The 15,896-nt window shown below is 34.6% G+C and overlaps 1 protein-coding gene, 1 non-coding gene and 1 pseudogene across 9 annotated transcripts; all 3 read left to right on the plus strand.

Annotated features, from left to right (window-relative positions):
- Positions 1 to 130: 130 nt before the first annotated feature.
- On the plus strand, positions 131 to 12,846 carry LOC103854191 (AAA-ATPase At3g28510). Of its 8 annotated transcripts, none has more exons than XM_033284858.1 (3): positions 7,117 to 12,146; positions 12,225 to 12,411; positions 12,508 to 12,846. In XM_033284858.1, exon 1 carries the CDS (start codon positions 7,175 to 7,177, stop codon positions 8,714 to 8,716), a length of 1,542 nt encoding a protein of 513 aa, XP_033140749.1. In that variant the 5' UTR covers positions 7,117 to 7,174; the 3' UTR covers positions 8,717 to 12,146; positions 12,225 to 12,411; positions 12,508 to 12,846. The 8 variants fall into 8 exon arrangements, with proteins under 8 accessions (XP_033140750.1, XP_033140749.1, XP_033140745.1 ...); XM_033284854.1 differs by having other exon boundaries at positions 7,117 to 11,311; positions 11,395 to 11,618; positions 11,696 to 12,846; XM_033284859.1 differs by adding an exon at positions 131 to 2,216 and having other exon boundaries at positions 7,334 to 12,846.
- Positions 2,462 to 7,097, plus strand: LOC117132113 (annotated as a pseudogene).
- Positions 10,041 to 10,113, plus strand: TRNAA-AGC. Its single transcript has one exon. It is a non-coding gene; the product is annotated as a tRNA-Ala (tRNA).
- Positions 12,847 to 15,896: the final 3,050 nt, after the last annotated feature.

Raw genomic sequence — 15,896 nt, forward strand, 5'->3', positions numbered from 1 at the left:
TTGGGGATAATTGTTTGTGGTTTTTGTGATATAAACTTTCCAAGAGCTGATTGTTTAGGATACATCAATTTTAGATTTTGAAAGTGACACTGAAAATACACATTTTGTAAATAAGGATAAGGATCTGACTCTTCTAATCGGTTTCTTCCTCATTGTCACTTAATTTTTTTTTATTGATACACTCAGAAACTAACTGTGAAACTGAAGCTGACACTTTATTGAGAGACTCTTTGGAGCTGTTCTTGTTTCTGCCGATTGTGAAGCTCTCTTGAAGGGCATCATTATCCATTGTCCTTAGAATGATGTCCTTAGGATTTTTTATTGTTATTTTTAGATTAGGACTTTTGTAAGGACTTTTTGTTGAAATGATGATTATTGGTGGGACTTATTCTTGGTCTTTAGATAAATTTTTTTTTTAAATAACTTGTAACATATATATAAGATAAAACTTATTTCCATTTTAAATTTAATATAACACACAAATTATCGAAATATATTAAATTTAATAGAAAACTACAAAGTTTTTATTACATTACATTGTGGAGAGATCCGTCGGGAGAAGCGTTGAGAGACCGGTCGAGAGATCCGTCAAAGAAATTCGGTGGAGAAGAGAGGAGAAGCCTCGAGAGGAGATCCGTCGGTGGAAAAGAGAGGAGAAGCCTCAGGAGGAGATTCGTCGGTGGAGAAGAGAGGAGAAACCTCAGGAGGAGATCCGTCGAGAGAAGAAACTTTAGGAGAAGATCCGTCGGTGGAGAAGAGAGGAGAACTCTCGGGAGGAGATCGAAGAGAGGAGATTCGTCGGTCGAGAAAAAGAAAAGACGAGAAAATCACAACACTTTCCCAATTCGATTTTCCTCTCACCGGTTTCATCGCCCAATCCCACCAAGCCACGTATCACCTAACGACGAGAACAAAAGCATCTTAACTTAGATATGTCCTTAAATAATTATTTATTTTTGATTTAAACTAATTGTCATTTATGCTAAGGACATGCCATTAGGACGCCGTTAATCTTGCCCTTAGACTGTATATCATGGGCTCTAGAATTTGGGCTTTTGATTTTGTTCCTAATGAGTCTCTCGAAACCCAATTGCGTGATAGTGCGTGCGTGTGAGACGAGAAAAAATTACTGACATCGTGGCATTTGAAAATCCGCCATCGTGTAAAATATGTCATCCTATCTTAAAATAACTTTTCAAAAGGTACTTTTACGTAAGAAATTAGTATAAAATTCATAGACTAATGATAAAGAAATGAAAACCTCATATGTTAATGCGGATAAACCTCGTGTAAAATATGTCATCCTATCTAAACTTTTTTTTTCTGTCTGTTTATGAAATAATAGTTAACAGCTAAACCGCATTAACATATGAGGTCTTCATTTCTTTATCATTAGTCTAAACTTAACCGGACCTCGTGGTCTGGTGGTAAAAAAACTTCGGCTGAAGTGTCTGCCATCACGAGTTCGAGTTCCGGTCACAGTAGATTTAACATGGTTTTCGTTTGGTTTTTAGGACTTTCCTTGCACGTACTGGTTGGATGCGGTGGGATAGTCGGACTAAGTGAGAGGTCCGGATACCTGGATAGTCGGTGTTGTATTAAAGTTATTACAGTTAACTAGAATTATAGAATTTTTTTCTCAAATTCTTTTTAAAGAAAATAACGATTTCCTTAAGAAAAAAAAAAGATCTTTAGCTCATACTTTACCCAATTTTAAAATCTTAAAAATATTTAAGTGGTTCAGTAGACCATTTTTTACCACCTTTCACCTAATCCTAAAGTTAAAGATCATAAACTAAAAAGACTAGTGACGTTATTCACTGTAACATACCCTATGATTAAACTAAATATAATAATCGTAACATTCAATAATATTCTGCATATATATGATCAGTTTCCTATAAAGTTAGTTTCATGGCAACTTCCTTGGACCTCTAGAGTACTATATAATAGACGGTAATGAAGCAACAAAACCAAAGCCAAGTCTCAAGAGAAGAAAAAAAAAACACAAAGACTCTTTCGTACGACACAAGCAAGAGTCTTGAGACACAAGAAACCAGAAAAAGATGCTTGAAACCGTAGCAATATGGGGCAAGATGGTGTCGAGTATTATGCTCATTTGGGCGATGTACTCACAATACATCCCTCGCCATATACGATCTCAAATGGAGATATACTTCTACAAGCTACTCGGATGGCTCTCATTCTACGTCCACATCAAGTTCAGATAAGTTAACAAATCGACTCGAATAATAAAACAATTTGACGAGTAACAGATAATGGGATCTGCTAATCAGGCCCATACAGTTAGACCACGTGGTAGTTCTGTAGTGTTAGGTGAGATCGAATCATCTATATATAACATACACTCGGCTTATGAAGCGTTAGGTGAGATTGAATCATTGAAATATACGCACATCCCTCCCTCTGACACTACACTGACTCACCCATTGGTGTATGATCAATTTTTTTTAAAAAAAAGGCAGATGTTGTAGTGGTCTCTGAGACCATAGTTCGACCAGAGAGCAACGAGGATGGATCGGATCGGGTTAAGATCCATCTCACTCCATGGGATCTCATCTTCCTTCGAACTGAATACGCACAAAGAGCTCTTATCTTCCCGAAACCCGACCCGAAAGTCAACGTCATTTCTCAACTGAAGTCCTCTCTTTCCGCAGCTTTGAAGATCGTCTATCCATTCGCTGGACGTCTAGTGAAGATCCACAACGAAGACGACGAAACGGCGTCGTTTTACATAGACTGCGATGGCTCGCGTGTCAAATTCGTGCATGCAGATGCTAAAACTGTGTCGGTGAGCGATGTTTTGGAACGTTCGGGGGATAACTGGAACACGATTTTTCCAGCAAACGGAGTTAAAAGCTTAGAAGGTGTCATCTTTGCTTGCTCTCCAAGTAACGGAGTTGAAAGATGGAGTCCTCATCGGATACGGCATTAACCACTTGGTTTCTGACGGAGCTTCCTTCTGGAGTTTTTTCAAAACCTGGACGGAGATTTGCTCCGCCGCCCGGAAAACGTTTCCTCCTTTGCCTCTCCGTGGCTGGTTCCTCCCAGAGATTGATTACCCGATTCGGATCCCCATCTCGGAGACAGTACCATCATCACCCGTTAGGGTTGTTGCATCTTCCTCGTTGCTCTATCTACGAAAGAAGATGTTTCGGTTCACGAGGAGACACATCTCCGAGCTCAAAGCGAAAGCCAACGCCGAGGTTGCTGCTGCTGCTTATGGCGAGCATCTGAAAATCTCGTCGTTTCAAGCCGTTTTGGCGCATATGTGGAGGTCAATAATCAGAAACAGTGATCTCGATCCGGAAGAAGTGATTCATTTCAAGTTGCCTATGGATTTGAGACAGAGGCTAAACCCTCCGCTCCAGAAAGAGTGTTTTGGAAACATGGTCGGACTGCCCACAGCCATTACAACGGCCGGAGAGATGCTTGACAATGGACTGGGTTGGGCTGCTTTGCAACTGGACAAAACTGTGAGGTCGCAAACGAATGAAGAACTCAAGCGTTTTGCTGAGGATTGGGTGAAGAACCCAAAGATACCGAATGGTTTAATGTTGAATAATTCCTTCCTTGTTGGCAGCTCTCCGCGGTTCAATGTGTTTGGAAACGATTTTGGTTGGGGTAAACCGATTGCGGTTCGAGCTGGACCGGGAATCTCTGGCCATGGTAGAATCCTTGTTTACCCGGGAACTGAACAACGAAGCATGGAGATTCAAACGTTTTTATGGTCTCACGTTTTGGATAAATTATTGGCTGATGCAGAATTTTTACAGCATGTCTTATGTGTTCATCCAAGTCGATTGTAATTCTTTCTTTTATGTTCTACATTTCTGCTAGGCAATCTGTGTGTTAAAGAAATAAGAAAAAAATCATATTTAAACAATAGACAATAATAGTGCTAGTGGTAGCTAGTACACTAACCCCTCCAAGGGCTTTTGTTCAAACTTGTTTCTCCAGTTTATGATATTATTTAATGGAAAATATATTATTTAAAACAAATGAACCTCTGCTACATCACCATAAATTAATCAGAAATATACCACCTGCCATTTTAAATATTAAGTGAAATTGCGAAAGCAACACCATATTAAACTCTAGACAATGGTAGTTAATTTTGATATTTAACTTTTATTTTTTTAATAAATTAATTAAAATTAGTAATATATTTTAAGAATCAAAATGTGTTAAAATTCAATAATTTGTGTTATTTTGTGTGTTTGCATTAATTATAAATGATGTAAAAAATTTTGCATCACTTAATTAAATTACTTTGAATGTGGTGATGCAAATAATTTGCATCATTTTATTAACAACTAATATAAAAATGTATTTTATTTGCATTAGTTATTGTATATGATGCTAATATGTATCAATTGTGAAAATTGAAATTAATACACACATCAATTTTTCAAATGATGTTAATGTTAGTATTCGTTAAAATAAATGATTTCAATTATTTATTTAATAATAAATAAAATAAATTCGATTTCTATTTAAAAGTAATTTAATAATTATGAAACTTAATTTAAATATTATATTAATTTTAAAATTACGAACGTCAATTAAGTCAATAAAATTTAATGTCAAAAATATTTTTGTATTCATAACTTTCGTTTTATTGAAAATACAAATATATAGGAGAAAAACACTAAAAGATATAGTGAGAAGTCTAAAAAAAATGAACTGAAAAAAAGAAAAAGATGGTACAACAAGCCATAAAATACTAATTACATTTTGGATTTGTATATGGCAGTGTAGTTTTAATTAAATCGAAATAAATGTGACAAATTTACATTTTGGATTTGTATATGGCAGTGTAGTTTTAATGAAATTGAAATAAATGTGACATAATCACGTTTTGAATTTGTATGGCAATATAATAGATATTATTCGTGTATGTTAATATATATATATATATATATATGTGTGTGTATGTGTTTATATAGCTGGTGGAGTGGAGCGGAGATCTGGTTCTTAAAATTTTAATATTTGTGATTTGCTTCAATTTTAACGAATATATTATATTTTTAGCATTTGTTTTGCTACAAAACTTTACGGATATCCAAAATTTTCAGATCGAATTGAATGAGATAATGGATCAAATTAAATTTATATGATAAAATGCCTAGTCCTAGTCCTTTTTGGAAGCAGAAAGCTTTTTAATTGTTTTGTGAAGTTAAAAACTGAATATGTTTAATGTCAACTTGACTTTTTGAGTTGTTTTTTTTTTAAATTAAATTTGAGTTTCAGTATTCTATATTTCAATGAATAATTTGGAAGTTTTATTTAATGAAATAAACAAAAAAAAATCTAGCAAAATGTATGCCGTTTATTATCACCGTCTACAATACACACTTTACTACGTGGTCAAAAACGATTTTTTTTTTTTTTGTAATTTGTCAAAAATAGTAAAACTCTTGCAGGACCTTACTTTTGAGTTTTGAGTGATTGTTTTTTTTTCATGTTTAATCATAATAATTAACTAAGTAATAATATTATCAATTTCACTATTTTTAGATAAAAAGACATTAGGTCTCTTTAATCTAAATATCGGTTTGGTTTAAGGTTATTTTTTTTTATTTATAATCTCCTAAAATATCACTACCATTCTAAATCTATATTTATTTTGGTTTGTTGAGTTAAAATGCTTGAGGTTTTTGGTTTTTTGGGTGATAAACCAAAAACTATTATTATTAGTTTGGTTCATGTTATATGAGTTTTAGACAGTCTTGATATCAAACCAATAGTCTCATATTATAATTTCTATAACGCATGCAAAATCAAATCAAATCTAGATAATAGTAAAAGAAAAAGAAAATTATTAAGACAAATTATTTCTTCACAATTTAGCCGATGGTAAGAGGAAACATTAAAAAAAATTCTAATTTCAACTATTATTGAGTAAAAAAGAAGTATGCAATGATATGTTACCGTAATTGTAATCGAGTTTGAGAAGTTTATGAAGGAAAATAAATGTCAATTAGTTTCTTGCAAATTGTATTTCTATGTAGAAACTTTGTATAATCTGTTGAACTATGCATGTGAGTATATTGAAAATAAAACCTGTAAAATATTATATTAGAAAAACGATATTGGTGAAGTTTATTTAGGAAAGAACATTACAATAAATTTGTAAAGTTGGCTTGAGAAACTCTCTAGATGTGACATGTCAGCATATTCATTCTCGAATCGTTGTATGGCTACCACGCACATTAATCTTAAATATTTTTCTTTTAATATCCAGGGGATTGAAAGTAGTGTTAGAGAAAAAAAAATTTAAAGTAAAACTGTATTATTTATGACTATCAAGACTCTTTTTTTGTCAAACGTTCCTTTACTGATTTTTTCCACCCATCACTGCTCTATAGTAACTTAGTAAGCTTATCCCATTGATTTTTTTTCAAACATCAAAAATTGCATTTTTTTTTTATTTTGGGTAATTTATCGGATAAAAGAGTTAGATGTGGATCACGAATTGATGCAAAAACAAAATTCTTTGAGTACATAACCCGTTATCGTGTAAAACAAGTCACCACCGTGTATTTTAATAAATTTTCAAAAGCTACTTTTATGTGAGAAATTAATTGCCAATTTTATAGATTAAAGATAAAGAAACGAAGACCTTAATTACGTAAATGCGGCCTAGCTGTTAACTATTATCTAAACTTGTAGTCGAAGGTGTATAAAAGTTACTGCAGTTGACTACAATTATAGTATAATGATTTGCTTAAGAAAAACTATCTTTGGCTCATACTTTATCGAATTTTTAAATCTCAGAAATTTATTTTAGTAGCCTTTCTAGCACCTTAAGGATAATCAGGAGACCATTTTCTAGCACCTTTCACCTAATCCTAAAGTTAAGATCGTCAACAACAAAGACTAGTGACGTTAATACACCCTGAAAGTAAACTAAATATAATTAAGAAACAAAATTATCATAACGATTCCACAAGATAATAATATTCTGCATATATATGATAGGTTTCCTATAGAGTTAGTTTCATGGCAGCTTCCTTGGACCTCTAGAGTACTATATAATCGACGGTAATGAAGCAACAAAACCAAAGCCAAGTCTCAAGAGAGAAAAAAAAAAACACAAAGACTCTTTCGTGCAACACAAGCAAAGTGTCTTGCAAAACAAGAAACCAAGATGCTTGAAACCGTAGCAATATGGGGAATAACCGCCAAGTCGGTGTCGAGTGTCATGCTTATTTGGGCGGTGTACTCGCAATACATCCCTCGCCATGTCCGATCTCAAATGGAGATATACTTCTACAAGCTACTCGGATGGCTCTCATTCTACGTCCACATCAAGTTCACCGAGCACACAGAAGAAGGTCTCAAGAGAAGCGAGAACTACAACGCTATACGCAACTACCTCTCCACCAATACCGCCGCTCGTGCTCAACGGCTAAAGGCCAACGAGTCCAAAAACAGCAAGTCGTTGGTGCTTAGCATGGACGACCACGAGGAAGTTGAAGATGTGTTCAACGGTGTGAAGGTGAAGTGGTACTCCAACGTGAAAGTGACTGAGACACAATCTAACTACGGTCGGAACAACTCGTACGAGAGAAGGTTCTTTACACTCACTTTCCACAGAAGACACAGAGGGATGATCATAGACACTTATATAACTCATGTTTTGAGAGAAGGGAAAGCTATTGGCGTGAGGAACAGAGAGAGGAAGCTGTACACTAACAACTCGAGCTCAGAGTGGTATCCATGGATGTCAGGGAAGTGGAGTAACGTTCCTTTTCATCATCCGGCGACGTTTGAGACTTTGGCAATGGATCCTGAGAAGAAAGAGAGGATCAAGAAGGATTTGGTGAAGTTTAGCAAAGGGAAAGATTATTACAAGAAGGTTGGGAAGGCTTGGAAGAGAGGCTACCTCTTGTTTGGTCCGCCAGGGACAGGGAAGATGATATCTGCAATAGCTAACTTCTTGGACTATGATGTGTATGATCTTGAGTTAACGACCGTGAAGGATAACTCAGAGCTGAAGAAGCTGTTGCTTGAGACACAAGGTAAGTCTATTGTTGTGATTGAAGACATTGATTGCTCTCTTGATCTTACGGGTCAGAGGAAGACAAAGAAGGAAGAAGATGAAGAGGAAGATAAGGAGAAGAAGAAGGAGAAGAAGAAAGAAGATGAGAAAAAGAGTAAAGTGACATTGTCAGGGCTATTAAACTCCATTGATGGGTTATGGTCAGCTTGTAGTGATGAGAAGATTATTATATTCACTACAAACTTTGTGGATAAGCTTGATCCTGCGTTGATAAGGAGAGGGAGGATGGACAACCATATTGAGATGTCTTATTGTAGGTTTGAAGCGTTCAAGGTTTTGGCTAAGAACTACTTGGAGATTGAGTCACATGAGTTGTATGGAGAGATTGAGAGGTTGCTTGAGGAAACAGATATGTCTCCTGCTGATGTAGCAGAGACTTTGATGCCTAAATCTGATGAAGAAGATGCGGATGTTTGTATCAAGCGTTTGGTCAAGACTGTGGAGGAGGAGAAGGAGAAGGCAAAGAAGTTGGCTGAGGAAGAAGAGAAGAGTAAAGCAGAGAAGGAAGAGAAGAGGAAGAAGAAGAAAGAAGAGGAGGCAGATAACAAGAAGACAGAGGAAGACGAGAAGAAAGTTAAGGGATCAAAAGTAAATGGTGACCTATCTGAGAAGAATGGTACCAACTAAAAGGGTATAAGGAAAAGAAGTGAAGCCTGATGTGTGTTGTTTTATTTGTGTGTTGTGTGGATTGAATAAGGTCGTTCTATTAGGCCATCTTAAGTATCTACTTGGTTGTTGTATTAGGCCGTCTTAAGTATATATTTGATTGTTGTATTAGGCCGTCTCTTAAGTATATATATTTGATTGTTGTATTAGGCCATCTTTAAGTAAATATTTGATTGTTGTATTAGGCCATCTTAAGTATCTTATTTGATTGTTCTAATGTTTTCAAGTACCACCTATATTTATTCTATTAGCAAAGGTTCAGGTTATCTCTGCCATATTTGTTATAGGAAGATGGCAGACTAACCAAATCCAAGCATAAGACGACTTGTCATAAACTTAATGGTGCAAAAATGGTAGGCAGCATTAAGACGAACAATCTAGTAACATAACTTGCTTCTCAAATCGTTAAGGGTTCATGCAGAAGTAGCATCTAGAAAGAGCTTGCTGGGTTCACCAGTCAAGGCAGATGGGAGGCTAATCTATTATATATAGAGTTGGGAAAGTGGACGAATTAGCAAAGGAAGAGCATTTCTGCTTCAAGGGAATTGGACTAGAGGAGCTGAAACAGAAGCTTGAAGAAGAGACAGGTCTAAGTAAAACCCTTTAAACGCAAAACTATATCCCCTTGGGTTGCATCTCCCTTCCAACAACACAATGATGTGCTTATTGTCTTGAATCTTGATCCCTTCGTCTTTACAAGTTTAGTTTTCTTTTCATTGACAACTTACCAAGAGTACCGTGAGCCATGAAAAATCAGGAAAATTAGTTAAGACAATGAGGTCAACATAACGTTTCCAGTTTTTTGTGGATGTTGGTTCAGTCATGGAATTGTGTGACAATGAGTATAAGCACTTCTTGAAGAATGTTTCAATATATAATTGAAGAGATTGTCTTTTTATGAAATTATGCAGGGGGTGGGGGTAATGACTGATGCATGCATTTCTTGAAGAATGGTTCAATAATATGGAGAGTTTGATGTCCAAGACCACAAACTTTTGCTTGCTGCTACTGTGTATCTCGGTAACAAAACCTTTTTAAGGCCACCTTGGTGCTAGAAGTATGTAGCATCAGGATGTATTTTAAGTCCTAGCTAATTAGGACCAAGAATACAATACTACACCAAGAAGACATTGTGTTGGGGTTTTTGAAAGGCTTTCCATTTATTGCTTCTCTTTAAGCTTTTTATTCTAGTAAGATGAAGTACTAGCCAAGCCAACTCAAACTGACGTCAGGATGAAGTGTTAGCAAGAGAAAGTTACAAGCAAATAATAAAAACAAGCAAAATGGGGATGTAGCTCAGATGGTAGAGCGCTCGCTTAGCATGCGAGAGGTACGGGGATCGATACCCCGCATCTCCATTCTATTTTTATTTTGCATTAAAGACCACTCTAACTTTGGATAAGTTACCTTTATTCAAATGGTGTAAAGAGTTCATTACCTGGAGGCTGGAGCTAACCTAACCATGCTAAAAATGAGTAATCGAAATCCATCTTAGTTTTTTTTTTTGGTAAAATAAATCCATCTTAGTTGTAGTAACACCTTTCCTCACACCATTGTTGGTATCATCACTTTCCTTGACATCTTTATAAGACCTGGTCTTTTAGTTAGTTAGTTTTCACTAAAGTTATTTATATCATCATCCTTCTTAGATTCGAATCCAACATCTATTTATATAAAGAAATGTGCCTCTCTCCTGGTGAAGCCACGTCACTAATTCAAACTCACACAGCTTGCCACCTGTCCATCTAATAAAACCTCCGTTTCATTTTATTCTTTCACGCAATTTGTTGGGCCTATCTTATTAATTTATCTGAACGTTTTCAATTGTGGAGCCCGTACAAAACAGAGGCGTGATATGTGTTCGAAACACTTAAGAGTTTTTTATTTTGACTTCTATCGCTCTCTTTTCTCCGGCGCGTTTAAGGTTTCCATGGAAACTGATTCTTCTTCCTCATCATCCAGCAATCAATCGGGGCCGTAGCGAGTCTAGAGTTTCCAGTGATCTATTCATCTTCTTCCTACTGATCAAGTAATCAATCGATTACGGATTCGTTGCTATTAAATTCTCTCTTTAAATCCACCGTACACGATCTCTCTTCAATGCTACTTTAGCTCTCTCCACCACCACCTTCCCGCGATCTCCTCTCTCCTTCATCTCTCCTCACAGCTTATCTCACTTGAAGCTGAGCTCCCCTAAGCTGGTAACCCCCCACTTCTCTTCGCACTGATGATGACGACGACGAGGATGACATGAGTATTTCATCGGGTTCTGACGCCGTAGGAGGAGGAGGAGTTAACGAATAGCTCTCCGATTACGATCTCGATGATGACGAGGTTGTGAGGCGTTATTACGACGAAGAAGAAGTGTTTGGGCCAACAAAGCCCACCTCGAAATCGAACAGAGGAGTGTTGAATGATAAGAATCTGAGAATAGAAGTTCCGTTTGCGAACAGAAGAGTCACTGACGGCGAATCAAGACTACGGAGATTCGCCATGGCGAATTCGACTCCTGGTAGCTATCTCCGTGATGAGAGACCGCATACTCTGAGCTCCAAGGTACACATTTGATCTCGCTGAAGATTCAAATTGAGTAATTTTGCAGAAATATTGCTAAATTTGGGAACAAAATGTTGTATCAGGGTTCGGTGTATTGGGACAGTAATGAAGATATCGGAACCCCAAGTGCACCACCTATAATGGATATTGGAGAAGATGATAACATCGCGGAGTTAGAGAAAGAAATTGAGCACATTGAAGATGAGATTTGCAGAGAAGCTGGTGTTGAGAGTCATCATCAACAATTAAACATTGGATGCATAGCTGGTGATACTGTTTCTCATTTGTATCCAGAATTTAGTGAAAGGTATGCATCGAGCTTTGTATTTTTGTTCTGTGGAGAAGTCCTGATGGGTTAGTAAATGTAACCATGGTTTGGTGCAGTGCGAGGGAGACTCAAACTGAGGAAGCTGCGCAAATCGAGGACATCAGCTCGGATGAATTGAATTGCCACAGTATCAGGTTAACTACTTTATTTCGCAACTTACAACGAAAGAGGTTTGAAATGAGGAATTGTTGGGCTTTATTGTGGCTGCTTAGCTTACATAATGTTTTACCCATATATTTGGATTGCTTTAAATGAAATATGCATATATTAGTAACCTACAGTGGACGATGAAGGTTTCCTCTCAGCCCAAGCTGCCATAGATGCAATTAAGGGCACCATGTAAGTTTGTTTTCTCCAAAACACCAGCGTATTTTACACGTTTACTCTGTTACCTTAATCACAGCAAAAAATGTAATGTTTTGATGTAAACGCATGGATCTTTACGCAGCTTACATCAACGCTGGCTTGCAGCGTTAATGAACATATCAGTTGAATCTGTTCCTCCAGGTTTGCATTTAAGCCACTTTTCGTTCAGATTCTAGGTTTTATGTTGAGATCCGTACGGATTTAGTCAACTTCGTTCAGATTCTAGGTTTTATGTTGAGATCCGTACGGATTTAGTCAACACAGTGAATGAATGGAATCGGCAAGCTGGAAGCCCGACGCCGCCGTCTCTATAATCGTCCTAAACACATCCACGAAACCGTGTCTTTTTTTCTGCAGAGGTAATGTTTCTGAAAATGAGAGGCGAACAGGTCTTTATGATTATCAGGTATGCTCTCTTTTGTACTTGAAACAACGCCTGGTGAGTGTATATGGGAGTATTTTGGATGGGTTTTGTTAGATAGACTGAAAGATGTCTCTGCAGAGCATGATCAATATTCTAAGGCAAGAAACATGGAAGGATAATATAGAAGCTGGGAACATCTGAAGGATTCTTTTACATGCATTTGGAGAAGATCTTTAGCTTAGTGGATGTCTGACTGATTAAACTTCAGAGTACGCACCAAGGGGCAAGCCTATGGAACATCCCTGATTCAATACATATCATACTTGGTGAGACAATAAGTAGAAGATCACAAACAAGTAACTGTTTTTAGGTGTGAGAGAGCTTCTTGAGTATGAATTTTATAATAACAAAACGGGTTCTATTGCAGTGATACTAATGTGGTTGCTCCATTCATATGCTGAAATGAATTTTCAGATTTAGTTACTTTAAAGTATCTGGAGTTTGTTGTTGACTCAGTACGATAGCTTTGTTTTCATTTGAAATGAACCAATATATTTTTGGTTTAATTCATTTTAACATAATCTCTTTCACACATAGCCTTGAGATCAGTACAACCTGGAACCAATTTGATTTTGGTTCAGACTCTATTATATCCAATTTTGATGGTACATTCAATCAAGTTTTTTGCTTAAGCCGATTAGGTGAAGATTCATTATAGAAACTCAATAAATTAATATTCGATATATTAATAAACACAATAATTAAAAAAAAATCAGTTCTAAGTTGAATATATGTGGAATATAATTTAATTCGATAAGATAACTACGAGAATATATAAATTTATGTAAATATTTGGTTCACAAAAATTAATTAATTAGATAAATTAATCATACTTTAATTAATATATTATTATTTTTGATATATTGTCGTTCAGTTCAGTGGCAGAGAATGATTTGGAAGTCCGAACATAGCTACATCGTCGAAGATTTACAGGACGAAAGACTCTTTTGATCTCAAGTAGACAAGAAAAAATCTTTCAATCGCATAAGTGGATGACGTATTCGGTGTTCCCCTTTAAAAATTTTCTAAATAAAAAACCAAAGAAAATCAAATAATAGGACACTTAAGGGAATTTCCAACCTCATTATGCAAGTGATATAAATCCTTTTTTGTTGTTTTTTCCACATATGTACTACACTAAGATTATATGGACATTTGTTTGCCAAATATATATTATCAAAATAAATTCCTTTTCTTTTCTTCTGAGTGAATAATATATGGACATTTTCTGTTTAGATGCAGGTGGGTTTTTTATAGACTTTTAAAGATAGAGAACATTTGAATCCATAAAGACATTTACCGAGTTTTTGTTCATTTTTGGGTAAGTCCTAATCCCTTTTAGATCCGGTTTTAATTATTTCACTTATAAATAATTGAAAATTTTCATTTATCGTACAGTTTCAACTTCTAACTATTTGCAACTGAAACTAACTAAAATATAATTAAAGGTAAGCATTATTACATTTCAAAATTTCATTTAAAATTAGCATTCTACATGAAAATTTCATATAATAATTTACATATCTTTGAAGAAAAAAAGAGTTCATGAAGGGACGTCATCAAATGAAACAACATAAATTGACAGATCCTAACAATCATTTAATATTTATAAAAAATTTCACATCTCTTACTCCTATTATTTGAATTAAATGTAATAAAAACATCAAATGGTCCATATATATATATATATATATATATTAAATAAACTATTGTACATAAAAACAATTGTAAGAATTATACTAATATGTTTATATTTTTAGTATTGTCCAGACTTAAAATTTAATTTTATAGCAAAATAATTATGATAATCTATATTATTATTATCGGCAAGGGAAAAGTGAAGTCGGTCACGCTCTTCGTGTGGTAGCATTCTCTTTTCTTCTGCAGCAAATAGCCCATTAGCAGATTGAAGTCATTCAATCTAATGTATTCAAATCATGCAGTAATGTGATCAATAACTTACATTCACCTTCCTCATTTTATATTTTTATGTATTTTCAAGAATTGATCAAATTTCGCAATTTATTACTTATAACTTCATGAAACTCATCGAGCAATGTTTTAAAACTAATTCTAAGTATTACTATAGTCAAACTAAAACAAACATTAAAAAAAAACAAAATAATAATCTCCTATAATACTTTTAATGATTAATAAGTACGATTTTTAAAAGAAATAGTCAAATAAATAGATAAATTGTTTTAGTAAAAAATATAAATATAAATATTAATTTCAGTTAGAATAAGTTAAACATATTAAATAATTTGTATTATTTACTTCCCGCCCGTAGGGCGGGCCTACCCTAGTTATGCTATATAGTACATTAGATTTATAAATGTTAGATTTTCTTTTTATATTTATTAAAATTCTTCATACGTGCAAAGATATATTTTTCTATAGGCGGCCGTAGCCCTGCATTCTCACCATCGGTCCTTGACCTTGTCTTTGGTTGTGTGTTCTTTGCCGCGTATCTCACCATCTTCTCCCGTGACTCTACATTCACTCTTAAAAACAATCTTTCGTTTCTTTTTTTTGGCTTATTAGAAAGAATAAAAACAATTAAAGAGGATTAGAATTTCATTGGTCTGAACTCAAAGAGTCAAAAAAGACAACCACCTGTAACTTCAACAAGTTAGTTGCCTACCGTTTATCCATTAGCTGCTGAGCACCTCAAATGACTCCATGTGTCCCAAAAGCTTTTATTCTTCTAGATGTAAAGTCAACATGCATAATAACTATCTTCCCCAAAACCAAAAAGTCTACCCTTTCGTCTTGTTCTTTTTATAATTAACTCAATTATTAGTTGCTGATTAATGCTACTATTAAAGAATCTTGAAACGAGTAAAGAAAGTTATCAACATACTCTCACACAGTCTTACTTGATTAATCTATTATATCCTTGCATTTCTGATATCTAAAGAATAAATGACGAGAGAGGAGAAAACCATTTTTTATCATCAACATTTGGTTAGACTTACACTCAGAATCTCAGATCAGAGTTCAAATCCAAAAATTCAAGCATTGTTAATTGCATATATAAGTTTTTTGAGTGTTGTAGTCAACTAGACTTGGAAAGGCCGTTTATTATAGAATTTTGTTTGGCTTGTTATATATCATATCAGATTTTATAAATTTTGAAATAATTAAACAAAAGTTGAATATAATATCTCAGAAGTGTTACAATCGTATGCATTGAAGCATAAATTTGATAAGAAAATTGTACATATCAATTTTTTTTTGAAAGGCACTAATAGTATTATTATAAATTCCCAAATCAATCAAAATTTATTCTTTTATAAAATTGTATAGATTGTAGACAGTTATGTTTAATATATACATTTTTGTTATATGAAAATTAAATTATCCCAAAATCCCAAAATTTTTTTATCTTTTAAAGAATGAATTAGCCCAAAATCATATATATATATATGTATATATACATTTTTGTAGAAAGTTATGTTTAATTC

The sequence above is a fragment of the Brassica rapa genome, chromosome A02 (assembly GCF_000309985.2).
Source record: "Brassica rapa cultivar Chiifu-401-42 chromosome A02, CAAS_Brap_v3.01, whole genome shotgun sequence".
NCBI classification, from domain to species: domain Eukaryota; kingdom Viridiplantae; phylum Streptophyta; class Magnoliopsida; order Brassicales; family Brassicaceae; genus Brassica; species Brassica rapa.

What these genes read in the sequence shown, in the direction of transcription:
- LOC103854191 (XM_033284856.1), top strand. Translation starts at nt 7,175, where the DNA reads ATGCTTGAAACCGTAGCAATATGGGGAATAACCGCCAAGTCGGTGTCG.